The 27,910-nt window shown below is 41.6% G+C and overlaps 1 protein-coding gene across 5 annotated transcripts in view; it reads right to left on the bottom strand.

Moving 5' to 3' along the window:
- Positions 1 to 216: 216 nt before the first annotated feature.
- The window catches only part of DPP10 (dipeptidyl peptidase like 10), a 382,740-nt gene continuing 355,046 nt past the window's right edge, over positions 217 to 27,910 (bottom strand). For 3 of the 5 annotated variants that reach the window (XM_083366998.1, XM_083366995.1, XM_083366997.1), the window contains exons 20-26: positions 25,699 to 25,893; positions 22,808 to 22,862; positions 6,712 to 6,811; positions 6,165 to 6,223; positions 5,998 to 6,070; positions 2,794 to 2,867; positions 217 to 1,413 (exon numbers count right to left, since the gene is read on the bottom strand). In XM_083366998.1, the coding sequence (XP_083223124.1) occupies positions 1,276 to 1,413; positions 2,794 to 2,867; positions 5,998 to 6,070; positions 6,165 to 6,223; positions 6,712 to 6,811; positions 22,808 to 22,862; positions 25,699 to 25,893 (694 nt within the window). In that variant the 3' untranslated portion in view covers positions 217 to 1,275. Of the gene's footprint in view, positions 1,414 to 2,793; positions 2,868 to 5,997; positions 6,071 to 6,164; positions 6,224 to 6,711; positions 6,812 to 22,807; positions 22,863 to 25,694; positions 25,894 to 27,910 lie in introns of those variants that run through there. The other 2 variants (XM_083366996.1, XR_014493003.1) reach the window with 2 other exon arrangements.

A 27,910-nucleotide genomic window follows, 5' to 3' on the forward strand; every position in this document is an offset into this window, starting at 1 on the left:
CCTGGTTTGTTTATTTCATGGCATCATTTTAAGGGTGTGATTCACCTTGATAAATACATGGATGCACCACAGGATTTTCAACTAAATGAAATAAAGTAAAAATAAAATAAAAATCATTTATCAGAAGCTTTCTTGAAACTACATGGAGACAAATAATTTCCAACATATTCAGCTGAGTTTAAAATCATTCTTGTAACAGACTCAATGAACAGCTGTGAAGCACAAAAGAAAATCCTGACAGATAGCTCTTTGTAATATGCTACCACTGAAGTTCAAAATGAAATCCCAGCCAGTATGTAGAAAAGGGAAAGAAACAACTTTACAAAATAGCTCAGCAAAGTATTACTCTATGGCATTACATTGTTAATAAAATCTCTTTATCTGAAACTATAATTTAATATTCATGTATCTAATTTACAAGTGACAAAGAAATGTACTCTAAAATTAGAGTGTAACCAGCAAAATACTGTAAACAATACAAGAAAAAAGCACAACCCAAACATTTCTTAGTAACTCAAAATATGCAACTTTTACCTGGTGAATTATTTTAGTTGTTGATGTCAATTGACAGATAGGTGTAATTATAGCCTGAAAAAATATCCAAGATAACATTGCTTTTTTGTTGTTGTTACTGTTGTGGAAGGAGTCTTGTATATACATAAAGTCCAAGCATATACTACTGCAGCTTTGCTTACTGATTTAGTTGGTACGAATGCTTGACATTTGGGGTGAAGCCCTCTCAATAAACAAGCGTAAAATTAAAGTCTACTTATCTGATGTGTCTTTCAGTCAACTAAAAATGCATTTTTTTCCAATATTTTGATGCTTAACAGTGGGAAAAATGCACTTAATCTAAAATTACAATTGAATGTTAGACTGCAGGTCCCTTCTTCAAATATTAGTGGCCTATGAAAGTGTGCATTATCCTGAAATCAAAAAGTTATGTGCATACTAAATAAAACAGAGCAACTACATACTGAACCAACAGTGAATCGTAACAAAATCAACATGCACTAACTCTACTCTTATGCAAAATTAGTATCTTTCAGAAAACTGCATCTGACCTTTGGCCTTCCACAAAGGTATAAGATTTGTTCCTTCATCACACATGGATTTGTGTATTCAAATCCCAGTTTTTTAGCCCATTGTCACAAAATGTGCTGCTCCGCTGCTATAACCTTTGGCTGCCGTCAGGCTCCCAAAGAATCTGTTTTTTTACAGTCAACTTTAAATATGGTTGTAGCGATTCTCATACAAGTCCTAGTCTTCCATTCCTTATTCATCGTCTTCTACTTCCTGTGGTAAAATGGGTGTTTCTCCCTTTAAACAAGCACTAAAAAAGTTGAGAATTGTGCTATAAAGGTGATATTTACTCTTGTCTGATGTAATGTAATGACCTTCGTCTGGATAGATCTAAAAATTAAAAATAAATAGATTTTAAAAACCGACTGAGAAGTTTTTTTTTTAATGTATTTGTATCATCACAGAATAAATGCATCTGACAATACTGTGGATTCACTGAAAACATCTAAATTTCAAAAGTGAAATATATTTTATTTTATAGTTTAAACCAGGGGTGTAATTTTCCCAAGGGGCCATGTGAAAAATGGGACTATTATGGAGGACGAACCAATGCACCTGATTTGATGTCCTCAAACTCCATCACCTCAACTCCTCAGCTGGCCCAGGTGAGGGAAGGAGTGCCCTGCAGATGCAGAAAAAAGCTTTCTCTCCTCGCCCTTCCACAGCCATTAGCCAAATGAAGGAGCACGGAGGGGGGATGGTGCAGAACCGAACCCCACTCAGCTTCTTCTCCCATCTCCCCATGGCACACTTACTTACACTTGATTTCTAATTTCCAATTGACTTCACATGGACAGGACAGAGATGGCCAAAGGGCTGGATGTGGCCTGGGGGCTGTAAAATGCCCAGCTCTGATTTACACCATCGTTTTACAGCATGCACAAAACAGTTCTAGTATTTAAGATTTTTTAAATGTTTTTTTGTTTAAAATGGCTTTTCTTTCTTAAATTTTCAAGTTTTAAGGGAAATAAATGGTTTCTTTCAAGCATTGGTGAAAATAACTGTAGTCCTTAGCCATAGCTTATGTTGTAATTCATGGGGAAATACCACTGTCTCTCTAAATGTTAAAGACAGTATACCAAATAATTAAAAATTTCAAACAGCAATGGGTGTTCAGCTCAAATACAATTTGGTTTCAGGAAAGTCTGATTTTTAACAAATCTGTGTACAATTCTACTGCTGGATCTGTGACAGATTTAGAGGTCTTGCAGGCAATAGGCAACTGCCGTATGTTGCTTTCAGTGTTCAGTTTAACATTTCTGCCTCTATGTACTACACCCATCATCACATAAGCAGAAGTCCATTAATACAACATTTCTCATTATATTCTGTTCACGTCTCAGATCTGTCTTAGAAAATATTTTGATGAAAAATATACAGTATTAATATTATGTGGGCAAATATTTCAAGTTTAAAAAGTATGGTATAAGGCTATTTCAATATTAATTATGATACAAACTGTGGTAAAAACTAAATATTATACATTTTATAATTTATATTCTGCTCTTACTATTACTTAAATTATTCCTTTTTTTTCTTTCTCCTCTATTGGGTCTATTTTGAGTAAAATTCTCAAAGTTGTTTAAGTTATAGATAGGAATATATAGATACACAGCCAAGATGTATTGTAAATACATGCAACAAAGAGCATAAGAAATCTTCTAAATCTAAAAAGATGCATAAGCTATGACATTCCTAAATATTACATACCTGCATAGTATAATTCACTCCAGCTTTTATTAGATGTTTAATTAATTCTGCTGAGTGCTGAAAATGGACTTTAGCTGTGGGACAATAACATCCAAGTATTAGTGAAAGGCATTATTCATATCAAACAGTTTCTGCAGATTAGCTCAATGTAAAGATTTTAGTGAAAATGCTTTTTCTGTTAAGTATAAGAAAATACTCTTTCCTAGAAATGTTAGATTTTTGATTTTATAAGAAAAGTACAGCAGAGTGATTGTAAGTACTGTGCATGTCATAAATTCATTTCTCCTCATTTACATTGTGTATCTCTTTGGGGGTTTAGTTGATTGAAAATTTAGATAGTTAATGGATTTGTGAGGTTCTTTAGACAATCTGCAATGCAATCCTTTCCATATCTGTTGTGTACTAAAATCTTCTAATTCAACAGGACTTATTCCCAGGCATGTACTAGTGCAAGGCTTTTCAACCTTTTCACCCATTGTACCACTTTTAGGATATGGCAACATCCGACTACCACCAGTTGCCTAGCAAGGTGTCAAAAACTTGGTGACCCCCCAAAAAAAAGGAAAAAAGTGACTTACAACATTTCGCTTAGTGACTGTTCGAAGTTACAATGGCACTGAAAAAAGTGCCCCCTAAGCCACAGCCGAGCAACACACCTGTCTGCCCACCTGGCGGTGCTCTTCCTCCTGTCTGAGTTGTTCATTTTTGTGAGCATTTCTGTTGAGGATTGGCAGTGGGGGTGGGGTGGGTGGGGTGTTTGGTTTTTATTCCCCCCGTCTTCTGGGTGGTTGCAGCAGGTTTTGGTCACTTCACATGACCCTGGGACACTGTGACCATCATAAATATGAATCAGTTGGCAAGCATCTGAATGTAAATCACAAGACCCTGGAGATGCTGCAACATTCCAGTGGATCAGTGCTTCTTCTGGGCTCAGAAGTCCCAGGATTAGTGCTGAGCTCCAGCTGGAGCCTGGCACTGATCCTGGTGCTTCTATTGATCCCTGACAGCCCTGAAGAAGTCCTGATCCTGGTGCTTTCACTGAGCCCTGACAACCCTGCAGCTCCAGCCGTCTCTCGCTCAGGCTCATGCGGTGCTGCCACTGGTTCAGCTCATTCCCCTCCTCCGCTACCACTTTTCTAGGATGGGTGCGTACCACCTGCCAGGTGCCAATGTACCACAGGTGGTACCCGTACTACTGGTTGAAAAGGCCTGTACTAGTGTATATTTATATGGCACATCTATTCAAACTGCAGGTAAAATAGCTGTACTTCAACCACATTGCTATTCTGATATTGTGTGTATAAAAAATACTGAAGGTTATTGTATAACAGAGGTATTATTTCTCAGATATTGGCAAGGTTCAGAAAATTTTGAGTGTGTAAGTGCTGACATATGCAATTACAATAAAGATAAGTTGGTTCTGAATTTTGAAATGTAACCTAATTATTAAACGAATATTCCCTTTTGTTTTACTGTTATCAGATTTCTACCAATTTCTGAGATGTTCTTTTGGAAACACTATTAAACATTGTAAAATGTTCTTTACAATCATACAGAGAGTGGTTGTCCAACCTTTTGAATTGCCTGGGCTGTGTTTGAGTGACTTGGGCCATGTATTAAAAAATGCAATATAGTATATCAATAACAAACTTCCTTTACTTTTTAATATTTTTATTATCATGTGGATCTGCACATTATTGATGGAAAGTGCCTATTTGTGTAAACCACAGCTTTGCTTAATATTTAACATGAATGTCAGTTAATATATTTAATAAAACTAAAATACTTCCCGTGTACTGAAAGCTCAAACATGGTTCTAGCTGAATGGTAAAGAAAGCATGTATTTAGCATGAAAAATGATGAATATAGAAAATTAAGAATCAAAGACTCCTTCCTTCCTTTCTCCCTCCCTCCCTCCCTCCCTCCCTCCCTTTTTTAATTTGTAATTTCCAATTTTCTCTTAGGGACATAATTTAAGAAACTAAGCTATCTTTGTGAAAATCCCCTTGGTAAAATGCAGCAGATATATTTTTCTTATCTATCCTCTATTATCGGGAGAAGGGTGGTATATAAAATCAAATTATTAAATTAAATTAAATTAAATATTAGGAAAACAAATATTGTGAATTTTTGTTTTGTTTCACAACTGTGGACTTCTATAAATGAAAAAGGCTGCTATTTTTTTTACATCAATGCTATATTCAACAATTTCCAAATGTATTATGCACTTTTCAACTCTCCTGCCTGGAGTGCCTAAGCACTTGTTTAGTTTGAGCAGTGCTACCAGGTAAGGCAGCCACTTCAGCCACAAAGGAAAAATAATAATAATAGAAAAGCTCACTTCAAAGCTACAGCCAGGCACCCTCACCAAATGCACGAGAAGAAGCTTAGCTATCCATATATTATTTATATATCTTACACTAAGCATTAAATTTCATCCATTTCACATACTGCGTTTTTATTGTAATCTCCTCTTATGTAAGGAAAGAATGTCTGAAGCATGAATACAGAGAAAACATATAGAAGTGGAAGGCAATGATCTTTTGATGACTCCCTCCCACAGAATTCCTGTGAGATATGGAAATGTCAATCTTACCAGGCCTGAAGCAGGCCTGTAATGGGCACACAAGCTATAATAGGTAATGAATATGACTACAAGCTATGCAGCCCAAAGAAAAAGAGCAAAGAGGAAATAGTAACATAGAAGTCGGTTCAAAGATTTATTTTGTAAACAGTCTTACATGGCTGAATGGAAACCATGAAAAAAGGTAGCCTATCTTAATTAGGAAATTTCAATAATCTAGCTTTATGTACGTATCAAGAAGGTCAATTTGGTACTACAAAAGGTATATCTTTGTTCCACCTTACACAATTTGCCAGTGGCAGAACAGGAATAATTTAAGTGATGATTAAATTTTGATGTTGAACAGTTATTTATGCATGTTGCCTTCCAACAAAGGCACTGCATTTCATAAAGTTTTAAAAAATTGGTCCCAACAGCTACAGAGGGTTACCAAACAGCAATGTTCACTTGTTTGGATAGGAACGTGTCAAAGGAGCCTTAGAATGGGATCTTTAAGGGCAGGCAAAACCAAATATTATAAAGCTTCCATACCCTCAGAAATGTGCCTCATGCTTATCCTTTACTAAACATCTGCAGAAGACCAATGGCAACTAGGAAAGTGCTTTTGTGGAAATACTCACTATCCGCTGTCCCATGGACGATTAACAAATTTCCTTCCTTAAAGCCATGAATATTGTGTAATACGCTGGATGCCTTTTGGAAAGAAGAAAACATGCACCATCTGTGATTGATCTGCATTTCAATTACCTCTGGCACCCCATCTAGAACCACAGTATCTCTTACTCACTTGGTAAGCATTTTCTTCCTTAAATGGATTGCCCAGGTATCTTTCTGAAAAGGCAGATGCTGTATATAGGAAATAGGAAAACTTAATAGCTATTAAATTGCTTTTGGAGGAACGTACTAACACGAATGGCCAATTATATTTAAGCTCTGCTACGGAACCCAGTGGAGATGAGATGCAGACTATCCTTAGCAGAAAACAAAATCTTCTGGCTCATTATCCAGCATGATCCCATTTGAAGCCTTCTGAAAGAAATCCATCCAATCAGCAGGCAACGCGGGGAGCAACATGCAGAAATCTTGATTACATCTGGCTTTGTTATGGGGCAGCCATTGGTATGTGATGTGGAAAAGTGGAAATGCACTAAGGGCACTACCCCATTTTAAATGCAGATTTATTTATTTATGCTAAACCTGATTGTGCTTTTTTTTAAGTAGGGGCTTTCTGAATGAACTGCCTACATTCATTATATTATATAGTGTCTCAGTTGTAATAAAGAAAGGGAAAACGAGCTATCTGAGGAACAAACAGAATGACACAATGCACTCACCATACAGTCGCATGTCTGTAATTGGTGCAATCACAGCTCCACACTTGAAAAGATTTTCGTTGGACTTCAGAATCATTGATGCAAGGTAACCTCCATAACCCTAGGAAATAACTGATGTGAGTTATAATGTGCTCATTATTGCCTTGATAAGACTATTCTTTCTTATACATGTCCACAGCTTTTATATCTATTTCTATGCTTTCTCTTATGCTTCTGTAGGCATAGATCAAAAGTTGATTTTTAAAAAATGGCAGAAGATGCTTTGCTTCAGTATACAGTTTGAAGAACGTCCAATAATATTCTGCATGCTACTGAAATGCTTGTACACCATTATTAAACATACACAAGAGAAATTACTATAGCTCTTTAATCATTTTCATTAATGTAGAGTACTACAAAGCTGCTCTTTTTTATTTTTTTATTTTTTTAATTAAATAGTTTTACAAAAACAAAATTTTACAATATATCCCCAAATCCCTCCCACCCCAAACCCGCCCACTTCCCCCCCCCACTTCCCAGAGCTAAATACAGGATTATAGTTACAATAATCATATTCTAAATAAAATTATGCATAATATACAATTAACCAAATTCATAATGTGCTTTAACTCCCCTTTAACATAACTACCAACAAAGTACCAATAACAATATCCCAATAAAATCTACTCATAAGCTAAATGGAACTTTTTAGTCAGAACTTTTTGTTCTGAATATAATTTATCCATCTCCTCCAAACTGAAATATATCTTTCCTGTGAATGATCTTTCAAATAAGCAGAAATCTTAGACATTTCTGCAAGATTCGAAACTTTAAACACCCATTCTTCTATAGTGGGCAAACTATCCTTCTTCCAATATTGTCCCACCAGTAACCGTGCTGCTGTTATCATGTTCAACATCAAAGCTGCTCTTGATAAATCCTGTTTAGGCAATCAGAAATGGTCATACAGCCCTCAGTCTAATTTCAAAACTTTGTACCAGTGAGCAAAATAATCTCTTTCCTTCAGCAGCCTACTGGTAGGAAGCAAAAAAACAGGAAAGTGGAAATGAAAAAAAATCCTTTGTAAAGGTATTTAACCTCATTCATTTTCCTCCTTGACAGTATCAATATATCACCACAAATATGTGAGTGCTACTGAAACAATAATCACATGCCTCTTGCTTTTGATTCATAGAACTATGATGCTATTGGGTTGCTAAAGTTGTACATGGAAATTCAGAGCAGAGTGAGCTTAATCCAACCTTAAATATGACTAGGACAATCCATTTAACTAGGCAGGTCACTGCCGACGAAACAGGGGCTGGAGGGCAATGGGCACGAGTGGCCATAGAATTGAGCCGGTGCAGGCCATGAGGGCTCCTGCTGGACAGGACTGTCGGTGCCACCGTGGCAAGGCATGGCAGGTATTGGAGCGTGGGAGGCCTAGCTGCAGCGGTCTGAGGTAAGAGGGAGCATGGCGCAGCCCCATCCCCCCTAGCCCCGCCTTAGCTTGATTTTTATGCATGCGCCTCTCCCCACATCATGCAACCAGATGGTGGGATGGAGTGGGCGGGATCTTAACTAGGGCTTATTTTGGGGGTCAGGCTTATATTAGGCGCATGGATAGAAATCAAGCTAGGGCTTATTTTCAGGGAAACACTGTAGGTGAAGAAGGAACAAGAACAGAGTTGTAATCATTGAATGAGCTGTAAATAAGAAGGACATAAAGAGTACACTTCCCCCTCTTATAACTTAAAGAAGTAAATATCAGCATCTGAGAACTTGGTGGTGAAGGTTGAGAAACTGAGATACAATCACATGGCAGTAAAAAAAAATCTTTTTTTGCTAAAAATGAAATCATTTGTCTGGCTCATCTATTTATGCCAGAGGCAACAACATAGAACAAATGACAGACTAACTAAGGATATCATGCACAGATGGTAGAAAAAGGGGTTTATACTTAGAGCACATTGGGCTGTAAGTGACTATGCATGTAAAATATGAATTTAATAGGACATTGAATAGCAAAGTACTGCTACATTTTTCCAAGCCATTAATTTTGTACAAAATACCAAAGGAAATGTAATTGCCCAAATCCTCTGTATTGGGGCTATAAAGAGTGTGATTCTGGATGCACACAGGTACACATAGAGCTTAAGGGCTCCCCTCAATTCTAAAGATTGTTTGTGGACAATGGCTGATCCTGGGAAAAGATGCAGCAACTTTAAGGTAACCCTGAAAAATGCTGCCTATGCACATATATACAGTCTGAACTGCGCAGGGTACCAATAGTTATATATTGTGGGGTTCTATGTGTTTTTAATACTTGTAAACATTGCCATTAAAATTTGCTGAAATATTTTGTTTGTATTCATTTATTCATGATATACAGTATCTGGCCGTATGACACGCATAAGAATCTGCTAGCATCACAGCCTAAAAACACAATAAAATATAAAATAATGGATATTCAATTGTAATCAACTTGGGAAAAATTATAACTGATAAGAAATGTTCTGAATACTGAAGGGAACCTAAGCTTAAATAAGAACAGGCGAGAACTCGATTTAAGAGAGATGGCTTGACATACCAGATGGAATATCATATGACCAAACATTTGTCTAAATATAGTTAAAACAATAGTTAAATCTTGGAAATGAAAGGATTTTACAGTAAGAGAAATGTGATCTATAAGTAGTATAGTATTTCTTTCTTTTTTCTTTCTTTTTTATGATATGGGAAATGTAAACATATTGGGATGATTTAAACATATGTAATATTTTGGATATTTACCTGTAATCAATTTTGAGAAAAATATAACTTGACAAGAAATGTTTTTTTTTATTTATTTTAATCCCATTTATATCCCGCCCTTCTCCGAAGACTCAGGGCGGCTTACAATTTAAGCACAAACCAATGTGCTTAGCAATAGCAATAGCAATAGTTTTGACTACTGAGGGGAAACTAAGCTTAAATAAGAGTTCTGAAAACAGGACCTATAGTGATTTACATCACTATACATTTACATACAGTTGCAAATGCAAGTGCAAAATAAGCTGATTAGAAAAGACATTACATACTGATGTCATTGTTAAATATTAGAAAAATGTTTACATTTAAATCTGTATGTATTGACAGTATTAAGAACTATATTTGCTTAATGTTGGTAAAAGGAGAACCTATTGGAAAAAGAGAGGACCAAGGAAAAGTATTTCTAGTTAATATGTTGATTATGAAAGTATAGAAATTAACTACTATTCACTGTTGTTAAGTATATGAACCCAGACAACACACTGTTTACTAAGCACTAAAGATTGTCATTCTAAACAATCAATAAAAGGTAAAAGGTAAAGGTTCCTCCGCACATGTGTGCTAGTCGTTTCCGACTCTAGGGGCCGGTGCTCATCTCCGTTTCAAAGCCGAAGAGCCAGCGCTTGTCTGAGGACGTCTCCGTGGTCATGTGGCCAGCATGACTAGACACCAAAGGCGCACGGAACGCTGTTACCTTCCCACCGTAGTGGTCCCTGTTTTTCTACTTGCATTTTTTATGTGCTTTCGAACTGCTAGGTTGGCAGAAGCTGGGACGAGTAACAGGCGCTCACTCTGCTATGCGGCACTCGGGATTCAACCCGCCAAACTGCCAACCTTCTGATCGACAAGCTCAGCGTCCTAACTCACTGAGCCACCGCGTCCCTTTTAAACAATCAATAAAATATAATAAAAAATATAAAATAACACAAAACAAAGCATAAAACATTCAAATAGTTCTCAGCTTAAATGGCAATTTTGACTGGAAACTGCTGTCGTTAATGGATGGTTATAATTCAAGAACCACTTATAATAGACATGGGGAGGGAAACCATCAAAACACACAACTTAACTCCATTGTACCCACCATTAAAATGAACCAATTTAGCTCAGCCAATTTAGCTCTATGCCTGGGGACACAACCAATTTTTCAGAGATTGCATGGAAGGAAGGCAAGATGAGTAGCATACAGGTCTCTGAACAGGTATTGCTCCAAAGAACAGGTGCCACAATATTGAAGTCTATTTCAAGAGTGCCATTTAACTGATGGGATCTGGAAGAGGCAGACACTATAGGAGAAAGGTGATTCCTATGCCATGTAGGGCTTTATAGGTAATAACCAGCATCCTGAATTGCACCCAGAAGCCAATTGGAAACTAACACAACTTCATAGCAGAGGTATTACATGGGTCTAATGAGGCTTGTTTATCATTGCTCATGCTGCTACATTCTGAACTAGCTGTAGTTTCTGGATCAAAAACATGCTACAATAATCTAATCACAAGTTGATCATAACATGAGTGACTATAGGGAGAGCCTCTTGATCCAGAAATGGGCACAACTGATACACTAGCTCAATCTGTGCAAAAGCCTTTTGATCAGTAACTGCCACCTGCTTTTGCACAAGTCTCAATCAGAGCAGTGTGACCCTATTCACAGCTAAAATGGAAAATGCCCAGAACTGGGAGGACCAAATATCCAAAGCCATCTGGTCTTGCTGGGTCTGAGTTACATATTAATCTGGAAAATAGAGTTGAATGCCTTTAATCAAGGTTTTACTTTTGGCTCTGCATAGTTAGTAAGATATACTTTACAGTACCCTATCAAGATGGAAAGGGATTTTGAAAGTTGGGAAGAATAGGTAGAAACTAAAAAGAAACATATACAAATGCAAATTTCTACATAAGAAAAAAAAAGAATCAAAAGTATAAATTTAGGACTGAGGGGAAAATACTAAAGAGAAATTCATGTAAAAGTGATTTATATGTGTTGATGAATCATAGCTTGAATGAATGAAACCCTTCAAACAAAACGAAATACTAATTCAATTCTAGGTTTCACCAAGAGTACTAGTGCAATATTGCTATCCAAACAAGTTGTAATTTCTTTTTAATCTGCATTAGTAAGGTCACAACTAAAATACTGCATGCAGTTCAGGGCATTACATTTTAAGAATGACACTGACAAACTGGACCATGTTCAAGGGAGAACAATCAGTAGGATAAACAGCTTAAAGGGAATTAAAAGAAAAAAAGAGGAATGGTTGAAGGCCTGTAGAAAAATCCAGGATAGTGATCTTCAAATATGTAGAAAGTAGAACATAATTATTCAGAGCAGTTTAAAAAGACAAGACAAAAAACATTTTAATAAATTACAAAGAATTTTGTAATATTTGCTCCTCTTCCATTTCATTTTTTAGATGCTGTCGATCCATAGAGGCAGATATTATTGTTGACATTGTTAATATTAATTACTGATTCCATTTTTCAAAAAGATATCCTTCAAAATTTCCAGATTTTGCATCATTCTGTAACTGTCAGACAAATTTATGTGTTCTCTTCTCCTTTAATTGAAATCATTAGTTCCCTCAAGTGTCTTTTTAATATCTTATTTTTTTTAAAAAAAATATCCTAACAAAATCATTTGTTTTATTTTATTTTATTTTTATTTTAATCCCAATTATATCCCGCCCTTCTCCGAAGACTCAGGGCAGCTTACAATCTAAGCACAAATCAAATGTGCTTAGCAATAGCCTTCATTCTATGTATATGCCTGCTTATTAGGGCTTTCGCCCCCCTGGGTCCTTCCCATGGGAAACATTATTTATAATTAATTCCAAAATCTTAAATTCATCTTTCAAAAACCAAAGTTTTAATCAACGCTTTTTAAAACAAACAAACAAACAAACAAACAAACAAACAAAAAGCTTGTATGTTAAAATGTTCTTTCATTAGGGGCTGAAGGCAGACTAACACTGTCTTTTCAGATTTGGTGATCCAAAGATTTCTAAAAGCTGAAAAGTAGATAAAAAGAAATTTACAAATGTGATTAGAAAAGGAAATATGTGAACATAGTGTACTTTTAAAGTCACCTGTAATGTATTGGGATTTTACTTGAACTGTTTCATGTGTTTGTTTGAATGCTGCTTAAGGTTGCTGAATTGCTGAGTCTGTGTAATGGTCACTGACTAGCCAGATTTGCTTTCTCCAAGAAGATCATTGGATGATTTGGAGCGGGAATGGGTTCCTTTAAACCTATTGGCCGCTGCCTAGTGGCCAACTGTATAAGTAGCTGAGCAGAAGCCTCTGTTTCAGTTCTGTTCCTGTTGCCTCAATAAAGCAATGTTCCTATTTGCAACCTCTCATCTCGCTTACTGCCTCCAAAGTACCGGCTACACAACACTGGAGACGAAGGTGGGATGCTGCTTCTTTGAAAGAGCTGAAAGTCACTATGGGGTGTTTGGTTCGAATTGACGAGGACTCAGAGTGGTTAACACTGAACGAGTTTATTGAATACACAAAGTCAACTGTCAAATGTCAAATGTTGCAACCCTTTTATAGAGAAAGCGTTTGAACTGTAACCAATACAAACTGTCTGTTTTCCCGCTCCTTGGTTGTGGCGTCCAATGATTGCACCTTATTTTCCCGCTTTAAACCTTGCAAAGCTGCACAGTGTTTGCAATATCTTCTATGGCTTATTGCTAACTATTTACATACACAACACCCCTTACCCCCCAGTTGGTGTCATTTCTTTACAAAGTCCATTAGGTATTTTGGTGGCCTATGTATTCTAGAAGGGTATCTGTTACTTTGGCTGCTAGGGACCCTTTTTCCTGGTTGACTGCTTGGCTGCTGGTTACTATGCTGGTTACTACTGGACCTGGGCTCAGGGTTACTGGCTTCAGATGTACTGCCTTGTGTATTAGGTTGTGTTTGGGATTCAGTTGTCACTGGCCTACTTCGCAGGGGTATTTCCCAATCAATTGGACTGAATTGTTGTTGATGGGCATCTGGAAATATGTCATCTTGCCCCACCACTACACCACTTTCAGGCCTAATGTTATCTGTACTGTTTGCCCTAACTGAGCTTTGGTCCCCCTCAGCTGGCACACACCCACTAGATCTTTTCCTCAGCTGGTCTATGTGTCTTTTACAGACCCTATTCCCTTCCCCCTCAATGATGTATGATAAGGGACCTAAGATTTCAGTTACCACCCCAGGAATCCACTTATCCCCTTGGGCGTAGTTCCTGGCCCAAATCAAGTCCCCCACTTCAAATGTTCTGTTAGGAATGTCAAATTCAATGTTTGGTTGGAGTCGGTCGGGGTGTAGTCTGTCCAACTTGGTCAAGATTTTTCTTCCCCACCTCATTTCAGCTGGACTTTTCCCTGTAGCCGAACAAGGGGTTGTGTGTTGAGCCAACAAGAACTCAGCTAGTCTCTGATGCCAGTCACCTCGAATAATTCTTTTAAGCGCGTCCTTCGTGGTCCTCACGTTCCTTTCAGCCAATCCGTTGGTGGAGGGGTGGAAGGGTGCAGAAGTCTTATGCTTAATCGAGTTGGCCTTGAGGAAATCCTGAAATTCAATAGATGTGAATTGTGGCCCGTTATCAGACACTATTAAATCCGGCAACCCATGAGTGGCAAAGAGGCCCCTTAATGCCTGTATTGTTCTGCCTGCCGTTACTGAACTGACCGGTACTACTTCTAGCCATCTAGAGTAGCTGTCGACCACTACAAGGAACGTTAACCCCTGGAAAGGTCCAGCGAAGTCAATATGAATCCTGGACCAAGGATTCCTAGCTAGCTCCCATTTATGTGTGCGGATGTGTTGTTGTTCAGGCCTGGAACGTTGGCACAGATGGCAATTGGCAACGCATTCCTCAATGTCTTGGTCCAATCCTGGCCACCACAAGTGACTCCTAGCTAAGGCCTTCATCCTTACTATTCCAGGGTGTCCTTCATGCAATTCAAATAGAATAGCTGATTTGTGGATTCCTGGGATTACTACACGAGTTCCCCAAAGTAAGCAACCCATATGAACTGATAGTTCATCCTTCCTTCGGAAAAATGGACTGTATTTTACGTCTGGGTTGGCGTTGGGCCAACCGCTCATGACCCAGGCCATTACTCTCCTTAAGATGGGGTCCTTATTGGTTGCCTCCGCTATGTCTTTAGCAGTTAGGGGCAGATCAGGAATATCTTGTAGGGACATTACTTGTCCCACTGGGGCAGGGTCCTCCTCTGTTGTGCTAAGGGGCAATCTGCTAAGAGCGTCTGCATGACCCATGTCTTTACCTGGTCGGTATTGGAGGGAAAATGAATATGCTGAGAGGAAAATGGACCATCTCAGCATCCTGGGAGACATAATTTGGGGAGTCTGTTTATCTGTGGTAAACAGTCCCAGCAGGGGTTTGTGGTCTGTCAGAATTGTAAAGTTCCTGCCATACAGGTAGTCGTGGAACTTTTTAACTCCTGCCACTATGGCTAAAGCTTCCCGGTCAATTTGAGCATAGTTCCGCTCTGCCTTGGTTAGTGTGCGGGAGTAGTAAGCAATGGGTCTTTGCATTCCCTGGGTGTCTAAATGGCTGATTACTGCCCCGACGCCATAAGGCGAAGCATCGCACGCCAGGTAGATTGGTCTATTTTCTATAAAGTGGGTTACAGTTGAGCTACTGGAAAGGATATCTTTTAAGGTCTGGAAACTCACTTTGTGCTTGTCTTGCCAATGCCAAGGGGTCTTCTTATCTAAAAGCCTGTGCAGTGGTTCTGCAATGGCAGCCTTATGTGGCACAAAAGTGTGATAAAAATTTACCAAGCCTAGGAAGGCCTGTAGCTCAGCCTTGTTCCTTGGTTCAGGAGCCCCTTTTATTGCTTTAATTTTTTCAGGGGTAGGGTGGACCCCGCTTTTGTCAATCCTGAACCCCAAAAAATCAGTGGATTTAACCCCTATGCTACATTTTTCCTTTTTTAATTTTAATCCAGCCTTTCTAAATCTACCCAGTACCTGTTCCAGCCGCTCTACTAACATTCCTTCATCTTTTCCAGCTATTAGGACATCATCAAAGTAAGGGCATACTCCAGGTATGCCCTTTAAGGTCCTCTCCATCACTTCTTGGAAGATGCCTGGAGCAGCTGCAATCCCAAATTGCAGTCTGTGGACTCGGAACGCCCCCTTGTGGGTAACAATTGTTTGCGCCTCTGCAGCCTCTTTGGAAACAGTCAACTGTAAGTACGCATGCGCCAAGTCGAGCTTGGCGAAGATGGCGGCGTCCTGGATCGTGGCGAGGACCTGCTTCACCGTCGGGACCGGGTAAGCATGCTTTTTCATTCCAATGTTGAGGGTCGCTTTATAGTCGGCGCAGATCCTCACATCCCCATTGGGTTTGAGGGGTGTGACGATCGGCGTCTCCCATAAACCGCCCTCAACGGGTTCTAAAACTCCGAGGCCTACAAGCCGGTCGAGCTCGGCCTCGATTTTTTCTTTTAAGGCAAAAGGTACCCTCCGGGCCTTTAGCCTGATTGGATTTACTGAGGGGTCTAGGTTAAAATTAATGGGGGGCCCTTTGTACTTGCCTAGAGATCCATCGAATACGTCTGCAAATTCTTTGCAGACGGATTCGAGGGTCTTATTTTTAATCACAGAATTTATTCCCCCTATCCAAATTCCCAGGGCAGGAAACCAATTAAGCCCTATTAAGCTAGTCCTATTCCCCTCCGTAACTACCACATCTAAGACCCCCTTAAATCCCTTAAAATTAACTCTAAGGCTGGTCTTTCCCTTTACGATTATTGGACTTTTTTGGAAGTCCATTAATTGAATATTTGTTGGGCTAAGTGGAATTCTTTTTCCACTTAGTTGTTCAATTTTTTTCAGGGTTTCAGTGGAAATTATCGACACTGAAGCCCCAGAGTCGATTTCCATTCTGCAAGGAACCCCTTGCAGAAGGACTGTGATTTTTAATTTTCCGTCCGGAAAATTGTGCCCCCTTCCCTGCCTTTTCCGATTGACTCGGGCCACCTCCCCTGGGGTTGAAATTTTCGCCCGGGATCTAGGGGTCTCCTTGCCACTAGCATTGGGGGTTACCTTACCCTCTGGCCACACATCGACTTCATTCAGACGGGAGTCCCGGACGCGGTTTCTGCAGATGGCCTGGATGTGGCCGGTCTTGCCACAAGCCCTGCACTTGGCGGTGCGGAATCGGCAGGAAGCGCGGGGATGGTTGCCGCCACAGCTGCCGCATCGGTTCTGGGTGTCGTTGTCGCGCGGTCTGGTTGCGGTGTCCCGCCACGGTCGTTGTGCCCCGGTCGGTGGTCTCTGCGGTGTTGCGGGTTGTTGCCGGCGGCCGGGTTCGGGCCCTTCGCTTCTAAGTTGTCTGGGTGCCATCTTCCCAAATCGCCTGGAGACTTCGGCGATCTCTTCCTCCCACTGCTGATCCACCTCCCCGCAGTCCACATAGCCCTCTTGGTTAATTTCAGGTGCTGTCGCCATGCTACTGCGGGGGGGGGTCGCGATACCCGGTAGACTCATACGTTAGGAGTTCGTCGAGCACTTCCTGTAAATCGCCAGTAGGTTTGGCGATTATTCTGTTTTGTAATTGTTCATCGCGTAAGCCTAGCACAACTCTGTCCCGAATCCTAATTTCTAAATTATCGTATTTGCAACGAACTGCGGCTTCCCTAACGGCAGCGACGAATTTCTGTATGGATTCCCCCGGTCTCTGATTTCTCTTCTCGAAGATGCGCCGCCAAAAAAGTTCGGACCTTCGGGGAGTAAAGTGCACCTTTAGTTTTGCAAGGAGGTCGGCATAGGGCACGCTGGAGACTGGTTGTGGCTGGCACAGCCCGACAGCGACTCTGTAGACCGGTGTGCCGCAAATTGTCAAAAGTGCCGCCGCTTTTTTTCGGTCGTCGGTGATTCCGTTCACTAACAGGAATCCTTCGACCTGACCAATATATTCTTCCCAATCTTCGGGGAAGTTAGGGTCAAATTCCTTCAATGACCCGATTTGCGCCATTCGGAGAATTTTTTTCCTATTCTGCCGCGGCCGCTCGGTTGACTGTGACTCGCTCAGACTTTGCCGCCTTCACGACAATTCTTCCTAATCTCTGGTCTTCTGTCAATCCCACCTTCGTCGCCAGTTGTTTGGTTCGAATTGACGAGGACTCAGAGTGGTTAACACTGAACGAGTTTATTGAATACACAAAGTCAACTGTCAAATGTCAAATGTTGCAACCCTTTTATAGAGAAAGCGTTTGAACTGTAACCAATACAAACTGTCTGTTTTCCCGCTCCTTGGTTGTGGCGTCCAATGATTGCACCTTATTTTCCCGCTTTAAACCTTGCAAAGCTGCACAGTGTTTGCAATATCTTCTATGGCTTATTGCTAACTATTTACATACACAACATGGGGTGAGGTCAGCACAACGCCTGGCAGGGACTGTGTTCCCCCTCCTCGGTTGGCCTAGCAAGCCACGCTAGCGACCACCCACCCTGTGGTCCAGTCCCAGGGCCTACAAAGAAGCAGCAGCAAGAGGCAACGCGAGACCCGAGCCATGAAAACTTCATACTACGTAGAAGGTCAGAAAGCTCAAGGAATTTGACATCACTCACCCCAGAGAGATGGTCGTCCTACATTTCAAGAGTAGAGAACTACCTCCGTGCAAACCAAGTCACGGAAGATGGCCTGAAGGCTGCAACACTTCTCTGTGTCTGCTGGCCTGCAACGTTCGACATCGTGGAGAACTTAGTCACACCGGCATAGCTGGAGTCCGTTACTTACGCAGACCTGAAGAAATGGCTCGGTGACCATTTCCAACCAAAGCTATCAGTGATAGCATGCCTTCGAACAACGAATACAACCCGGCGAGATGGTCACAGAATTCATCGCTGCATTGAGACAAGATTCAACGGCACCAAGAGAAGGAACTGAAGCCCCCTTACAAGGCAGTTCCCTTCCTTTCGTGTTTGGGCTGTGGCAGCCGCCACCACTGAGTGAACTGCCAATTCTGGACAGCCACGTGTTTGGCCTGCAGGAAATCCGGCCACATCGCAGCCATCTGTAGAGGTCGCCAGAAGGACCGCCAGTCAGACAACCCAATCAGGAAAGGTAACAGGGCCCCAGGGCAGCATAGGGTTCTGCTCTAGTCACCAGAGCATTTGCCGCACTGGAGCTCACCACCCCTTAAACCAAAACTTCGCCTTCACATCGAGCTGCAAGGCATTCCTTGCAGGATGGAACTGGACACTGGTTCAGCTGTATCCATTATTTCCCTGGAAACTTTCCGGTTCGTGTGCAACTGCAGCAAGAGATGGTCCAAGCTTAGGACATCTGACATCATTCTAACTGACTTCCAGAATTCCCGAGTAGCCGGCAAAGGCAAGGCCACCTTGGCCATCAAATTCAATGGGACTTCAGGGACCCTAGATGTGATTGTGGTGGAGGGCCAGAGAACAAGCTTAATAGGGCTTGATTGGTTTGATGCACTGGGCATTCAAATAACCGGGACCCACCGGACACAAGCGGCAAACTTGGTGTCAGTATGTGAGGAATTTGCAGATGTTTTTGACACAAGCCTGGGAGACTACAAGGGCCCTCCAATACCCTTTAAGCTTGATCCTGCTATAACGCCTATTAGGATCAAGCCCTGTAGAGTGCCATTTGCACTAAAACACAAAATCGATTCAGAGCTGGACAAGCTAGTCAGCCAGGGGGTACTACAGCCCATAGATAGGGGTGAATGGGAAACTCCCATTGTCATGCCACTTAAGGCCACCAGGGAGGTCAGGATTTGCGCTGATTACAAGTGCACCATTAATCGGGCACTACAGCAGCATGCATACCCGGTGCCAGTCATTAGCCACATTTTGGCATTGCTGCAAGCCGGTACTGTGTTTGCTAAGTTAGATTTGGCACAGGCCTATCAGCAGTTACCTGTGGATGAGGCCGCAGCAGCTGCACAAACAATTGTGAAACATAGGGGGCTTTTAAGGTCAAATGCCTTCAATTTGAGGTTAGCATAGCCCCAGAAATCTTCCAGGGAGTTATGGAGTGTATGCTCAAGGGCAGTTCAGGGGTCTGCCCCTATTTTGACAGTGTGCTCATTGCTGGTGAGTCCACTGACCTTGCAAGGAGGCTCAAAGCCATCCTTCAACGGTTCCGCACAGCAGGGCTCAAACTGAAAAGGGACAACTGTAAAATTAGGGTCTCTTCCACTGAGTTCTTGGGATTCCGTATTGATGCTGAAGACATTCATCATGCGGAGTCCAAGCTGAAGGAAATTCAGCTGGAACCAAGCCCCAGATCCAAGGGAGAGCTCCAGGCATTCCTGGGTCTCCTGAATTTTTACCATGCATACCTGCCTAACAGTGACAGAGCCGTTATACCAGAACAACCCTTGGAAGTGGACCAAGGTTCACAAAAATAACTTTAAGGCAGTAAAGTCACTACTGTCCTCAAATTCAGTACTTACACACTTTAATGAAACATTACCTGTATGCGTTGCGTGTGACGCATCCCCTTATGAGATGGGGGCTGTTCTAAGACACTTGTCTAGTGATGGGACTCAAGTCCCCATTGCCTACTACTCAAGGACATTGTCCTCAGCGCAATTATGCTCAGATTGACAAAGAGGCCCTGGCCATCGTGGCCGGGTTGAAGAAATTCCATGATTACTTGTATGGCAGGAAGTTCACAGTGTTCACTAACCACAAGCCCTTGTTGGTGTTATTTACCACAGATAGGCAGATGCCTCAAATACTGTCCCCTAGAATTTTAAGATGGTCCATTTTCATGTCAGCCTACAGCTACAGGATGGTTCACAAACTCGGCAAAGACATGGACCACACAGACGGCCTTAGCAGGTTGCCATTGCCACATGTGGAGCCTGATCTGGCTCCAGCAGCTTGCATCTTGTCAATTCAGGATTTGCCTGAGTTTCCCCTCCATGCTGGGGATGTAGCTGCGGAAACTGCCGCAGACAAGGTTTTAAGTAGAGTGTTGTCTTGGATTCACACCGGGTGGCTTGAAAATAGCCCTGGACCAGAGTTCCAGAGATATTTCACATGTAGACATGAGCTTTCAGCTCACAAAGGCTGCATCTTATGGAGGAGCAGGGTTATTGTCCCCAGTTCATTAAGGCACCGTGTGCTTCAGTCTCTGCATGAGGGCCACCCAGGCATAGTCCGGATGAAGGCATTGGCACAGAGCTACCTATGGGGGCCAGGGTTAGATAAGGCTATCAAAGCCCAAGTACACAGGTGTTACACGTGTCAACAGTGCAGACCAGAAATGCCACAGGACCCTGTCCACCGGTGGGAGGAGACTCATACACTGTGGTCAAGGATTCACACTGACTTCGCTGGGCCCTTCCAGGGACAGCTGTTTTTGATAGTGGTCGACAGCCAATCTAAATGGTTGGAAGTAATTCCTATATCTACTATGACTACCGCTAGGTCCATCCAGGTGCTTAGGAAGCTTTTTGCCACACACGGGCTGCCGGATGTCGTAGTCTCGGACAACGGGGCCCAGTTCACAGCAGCAAAATTTTTGGCCTTCTTGAGGACTAACCTCATAAGGCATGCAAACTTGGCTCCCTTTCACCCCTTGACTAACGGGCAGGCTGAACGTATGGTGCGTATGACAAAGGAGTCACTCAAGCACATTGTGACTGGGGATTGGCACCATAGGCTGGCTGATTTTTTGCTTTGCCAGCACACTAAGCCTTGCACAGCAACAGGCAAGAGCCCAGCAGAGCTTCGCTGAGAGAGAAGACTGAGTGGGTAGCAACAGACACTGCATGCCCAAAGGCTCCAAGGGGGTTGCAAGTGGGTGATGGGGTGTGGGCTCGGAACTATGGGCATGGGAACTTGTGGGTGCTGGGTAAAATTGTTAAAATTTTGGGAGTTCTTTCTTATGAGGTGGCTATGGATGGGGGGGCAAGTTGTTTGCCGCCATATTGATCAGCTGAGGAAGTGTTTTGCAGAACGGCCACAAAGCAAGGACCTCACAACGGGTCTGCAACTAGAGCCGGCAACCAGCAGCCTAACAGAGCAGTTCACACACTCTGAGGACTCAGTCAGTCAATACAATGGGGAGGTGGCCATAGATGGACTCAGTCCGGGAGTGCAACATGGGTCTTCTGACGGGGAAAGTCAACCTGAACAAGGCAGCAGCCTTGCTGACACAGCAAGCTTTGGTTTGGGCTGACCAGGAATGGCCAGCCAAAGGAACTCGAGTCAATCTGACTCATGTGAACTTAAGAGCCCTGGTCTACCCAGTCCGGCGGGCAAGCTGGTAGACCGGGAGTTGCCTGGATCCCCCAGGTGTTCTGAATGGTTGTGTAGACCACCACAATATTTACAAGATTATATTCTTAAATAATGTATGTACATTCTAGGGGGGAAGGGTGTAATGTATTGGGATTTTACTTGAACTGTTTCATGCATCTGTTTGAAAGCTGCTTAATGTTGCTGAAATGGTGTGTCTGTGTAACAGTCACTGACTAGCCAGACTTGCTGTCTCCAAGAAGATCATTGGATGATTTGAAATGGGAATGGGTTCCTTTAAACCTAGTGGCCACCGCCTAGTGGCCAACTGTATAAGTAGCTGCACAGAAGCCTCTGTTTCAATTCTGTTCCTGTTTGCAACCTCTCATCTCGCTTATTGCCTCCAAAGAACTGGCTACACAACAGCACCAATCACGGTTTGAGCAAGATTGCTATCTCCTTGTCTCTGAAGCTCAAAACCCACTGGAGACCACACTGTCTTGTAGGCTTCTCATGAGGAGCAACTATTTGGAGCATGTATGACAACCTCACATCCTCATTTTGTCTGGAGAGTTTCCAAGAGCTGGTTGTCTCATGACTCTGTATTCATTGGCTCCATTTTTTTTCAGAGCTGTGTTCAATCTGCCTTTTCTTCTTCCAGAAATCCCATTACTTTCTAAAAACAGTTTTTTAGAATCTGACCTTTATAGCACACAGCGACAACATAAAGTATGTATAGTTGTTAGTACAGAAATCTGCTAAGATAGCCAAAACCAAACATAACACTTCCCATCCCTGTCTGGCATTTGTTTCCTGATATTTTGAACCAGGATTCTCAAGTAGATTTTGTGCCAAATTCAGACTAAATTAATCCAAATAATTAGATTCATTTAAGAAAACTTGAAATTAAAAGCAGAGTATCACCAAAATTGTTTTTTCCTATAATTACTTGAAGCTAATCAAATAAATAAATGGTAAAAGCTTCAGAAATGTATCACATTCTATTGACAGATTGCAACATCTTGTTCATTTAATAAAATTACCTTTCCAAAGATGCTCAGTCTGTTACCATCAATAAATGATTGCTTCAGCAAGTATCTGTAATAGAGAGGGTATATTACAAAAAGAAAATCACGCTTGAGCAATGTTTTTTTTTTCCTGTATGAAAAAAAATGTGTTTGTCTACTTGTCTGTCTTCTGCCTATCCACCTACTTTTCTCCCTGCTGCACTGGAGTACAAAGTACTTCTTGATTGAATTAGACTGCTAAATTGTTGTTATCTTCAAAACTGTGAATCCCCTCATATAAGACATTAATCAGATATGGCATGGAAAGATTTTTTTTAAAAAAATAATTAAATAGCTATTTTGACCCTAGGTAACTGCAATGACTATCCCAGCATGGGATTCAATTAAAATATAATAAAACCATAACGTATTGCAGTACATTGGGTGTATTCATATGTTTTATTAAGCTAGAATTAAGCTAGCATGCACTGTTTGAATCTGCTTAGGTTCTCCCTGTAGCAAGCACAAAAGAGCTTTTTTGATATTAGTATTCTCCTGGTGCAGTCCATGCTCATAATCCCTTGGGACAGAGAACAAGATTACTTGGCAAATTAATCCTACTTTTTTTAACACTGCAAATGGTACACCCCCTTCACAACATCTGAGGCAGGAGGTTAGTTTAAAGATCAAACCTGCTAAATGCTTTGCATGTATTCTGTCCTCCAAGGAATGTCTTGGAATTGAGAAGGTGTAATAAGGGACTACTTAATATAAGGCTGGCTATGATAAATCCAAAAATTAAGTTTGACAGGTGAAGAGAGTGCCTATAGTGCAGAAATTTATTTATTTATTTATTTATTTAGTTATATTTATATACCGCCCTATTCCCTGAGGACTCAGGGCGGTTTACAGGGAATTAAAAATCCAAAATACAAAAATTAAAAACCCAATTAAAAAATATTAAATTAACCCTGTAGTCAGTTAAAAAACCCCAAATTAAAATTTCCTCCTCAGTCTGGGCCCGAGAGCTCGAAGAGCCAGGTCTTCAGGCCCCGGCGGAATGATCGGAGGTCGGGGGCAGTCCTCAGCTCCACCGGCAGCTGGTTCCAGAGGGCAGGCGCTCCCACCGAGAAGGCCCTATCCCTGGGTGTCACCCGCCGGCAATCTCTCACCGGCGGAACCCTGAGTAGACCCTCCCTGTGGGAGCGCACTGGGCGAAGGGCGTTTGATGCCGGCAGCAGGTGTTCCCTCAAATAACCCGGACCCAGGCCATGTAGGGCTTTATAGGTGATAACCAGCACCTTGAATTTCACCCGGAGGGCAACCGGAAGCCAATGCAGCTCGCGGAGTAGAGGTGTTACATGGGAGTATCAGGAAACCCCCATTACAACTCGCGCGGCCGCATTCTGCACCAGTTGAAGCCTCCGAGTGGTCTTCAAGGGCAGCCCCATGTAGAGAGCGTTACAGTAGTCCAAACGGGAGGTCACAAGCGCATGAGTGACTGTGCGTAGGGCGTCTCGGTCCAAATAGGGACGCAACTGGCGCACCAGGCGAACCTGTGCAAAAGCCCCCCTGGTCAGGGCTCCTATATGATCTTCAAAATTGAGCCGTGAATCCAGGAGGACGCCCAAGTTGCGAGCCCTATCAACGGGGGGTAACACCTCACCCCCCATCGTTAGAGGTGGAATAACATGGTTAACCCGAGACGCCGATATGCACAGCCACTCAGTCTTGGCGGGATTGAGACGAAGCCTGTTTCTCCCCATCCAGACCTGAACCGCCTCCAGGCACCGGGACATCACGGAGAGGGCATCACTGGGTTGGTTCGGGGTGGAAAGAAAAAGTTGGGTATCATCAGCGTACTGGTGATACCCCACCCCAAAACCACGAATGATCTCGCCCAGCGGCTTCATGTAGATGTTGAACAGGAGAGGCGAGAGAACCGACCCCTGAGGAACTCCACAAATGAGAGACCTCGGGGCGGATCTCTGCCCTCCTGTCAACACCGACTGCGAGCGGCCCTGGAGGTAGGAGGAGAACCACCGTAGAACGGTGCCTCCCACTCCCAACCCCCTGAGACGCCGCAGCAGGATACCATGGTCGATGGTATCGAAAGCCGCTGAGAGATCTAATAGGACCAGGACAGAGGAGCAACCCCTGTCCCTAGCCCTCCAGAGATCATTCACCAGCGCGACCAATGCCGTCTCCGTGCTGTGTCCGGGCCTGAAACCCGATTGGTACGGGTCCAGATAATCAGTTTCCTCCAGGAACAGAGGGAGCTGATGCGCCACCACACTCTCAACAACCTTCGCCAGAAATGTGTAACCACTGTTTTTAAATCACATGTAATTATTCAATTCATATTTCTGTATGCAGGACTAGGGCTAATACTCATGTATGTTTTAAAAAATAAAAAAAAATTGTCAAAGGACAGCGATCACAACTAACAATAAATCAGCAGCAGGACCAATATCATATGTTTGATAATAGATCATCTATTCATTATACCTATAGGATTTACAAGTAGTTTATTGTATTTCAGTAATATACAACATCTGGAATGCATTCCATATCATGCAATACTTTTCTAGTAAAAATGTCAATTAGTTACTGTAGACTAGTCAGACCAGGAGTGTCAAACTGCTGCCTGCGGGCCCAATGCATCATAGTAAAACCACGCCCACCCCATTGCCGGCAATGGCAAAAAAGTCACGATAGGTTGCAACATGTCACATGACGTGGCGAGTTTGACACCCCTGAGTTAGATTAAATCTAAAAGCAGATTTGATGCTATATTGATCTTTATTCCTCTTAAACAGTGCATGAATTCCATTAACTCAATACAGTGCAGATATAAAACATAATGCATTTCTATCTGTCATAACAAAATTTTTTTAAAAAATGGATAAAATTTGGCACATACGTACTCTACTGCTGCTATCTGATCCTTCACTTCCACTGATCCTAGTGAACGGTGAACCTCTTGCAAAATCTTGAGTCCTTGAAATCCACTTCCTCTTCCATCAAACTGAGCTATGACAACATTATCAGAGTTGACAAGCACAGAATCCCAGTCAATATGAAACTTATCTGTAACCAACTGACTGCCTGGAGCTTCATCACTGTAAATACCAAAATACCAGAGACAAAGAAAATTGATAATACAATACATCTTCAAATTCCTTAATAATTTTTGTAATCTAAATTATGGAGAAATAATTAGATAATCCTTCCAAAATACTATTTGTTCCATAGCATCACATTAACCACATTAACCATAGGAAAAGTAAAGAAAAAAAAGTTGTTAAACTATACAGAAATAAATGGTTGAGGTTAACATGGCATTAACTAATCTTATAGCTGGAAAAATATAATTTTTTTTGTTTTGTCTTTGGTGCTTTGGACAAAGCTCACAAGACTTGAGTCAAAGACCAAGGAATTTAACTTTCAAGCAAACATGGCTTTACTTCCTTATAGTAGAAAGGGAATTAATGCATAAAAATGGAAGGGGTATAAAAACTGGAAATAACATCTAGGGAACATTCATAGTTGGGTAGTATTGGGGGAAAGTAAGATAGCAATCCTAATGAAGTTAATTAATAGTGTAGGATCCAATCTGGGACATAAGTGGTGGACCAGAGGTGGTGACTGACCCAGATTAGATCCTGTAACATTATCCTGGGATATGTACATTCCCCTTCATTCTTAATTTATGTCCGATGATGTTTTCAGATAAGCTATAGTTTGGCCAGTCATATTTTGCTTTATACTAGTATGTGGATGGTCAAGCAAGCAAAGAAAAAAAGTCTGTTCATAATCTACTTAAAATGGCACACTGATTAGTAAAGCATATTGTGCAGCAGCAACCAAAAAAGCTAATACAATCGTGGGCTGTATAAACAGAGGCATAGAATCAAGATCACACAAAGTATTAGTACCACCTTACAAAGCTCTAGTAAGACCACACCTCAAATACTGCAGCCAATTTTGGTCATCATATCACAAAAAAGATGTTGAGAGTTTGGAAAAAATTCAGAGAAGGGCAACTAAGATAATCTAAGGCCTGGAGAACAAAACATACAAAGAACTGCTGCAGGACTTGAGTTTGGCTAGTCCAAAGAAAAGAAGAAATAGGGGAGACATGATAGCAGTATTCCGGTATCTAGGGGCTGCCACAAGGCAGAGGGAGCCAAGTTATTCACCAGAGCACCAGAGGGAAGAATGAGAAACAATGTTTGGAAACTGATCAAAGAGAGAAGCAACCTGGAATTAAGGAGAAACTTCCTGACAGTGAGGACAATCAACCAGTGGAATAGTTTATCCCCAGAAATTGTGGGCACTCCATCACTGGAATTTTTCAAGAAGAGACTGGACAATCACCTGTCTGAGATGGTACAGGTTCTCCTGCTTGAGCAGGGGGCTGGACTAGAAGAAGTCCAAGGTCCCTTCCAGCAATGTTGTGTTCTGCTCTGCTCTGCTCTGCTCTGCTCTGCTCTACTCTACTCTATTCCAATTGTGTATGTTCTCGGAACTACTGCATATGTGATGTAAAGTTAGCATTGGGCTATGTATGAATGATTTGTGCAGTTTCCTTGCTGGATCTTCATATCTCATACATGTGCATATGGTATGCATAATCATTGCATAACATCTTCTGTACAAGATTCAGAGACCACAGGTAAAGGCTCAAGGATTCTTCACATATTCTATAGCTCTGTCTCACAAACTCATCCTTAATTTTGTTCATCATGCAAATTGGGAAAGAGGATTTCAGAGGGGAAGAGGCTTAAAATGGAGACAAAATTAGTGTAAATGTATTCTTTTCCTTTAGAAAGGCTCAATGCTAAATTGTTGGGGTTCAAATTAATATTTTAAATGAACATCTGGGTCTAAAGAGTTGTAATATTTAATATTCAGGGACACACACACACACATAGGTAAAGGTAAAGGTTCCCCCGCACATGCGTGCTAGTCGTTTCTGACTCTCTATATATAAATGTGTCCCTGAATATTAAATATTACAAATATATATATGTTTGGGGCCTAACAAGGTAATCTAAATAGTTAACAAGCATTATATATATATGTGTGTGTGTGTGTGTGTGTGTGTGTGTTTGTTAAGTATTTGTCAAGTCTTTT

The sequence above is a fragment of the Vipera ursinii genome (genome assembly GCF_947247035.1).
Source record: "Vipera ursinii genome assembly, chromosome: 1".
NCBI lineage: Eukaryota > Metazoa > Chordata > Lepidosauria > Squamata > Viperidae > Vipera > Vipera ursinii.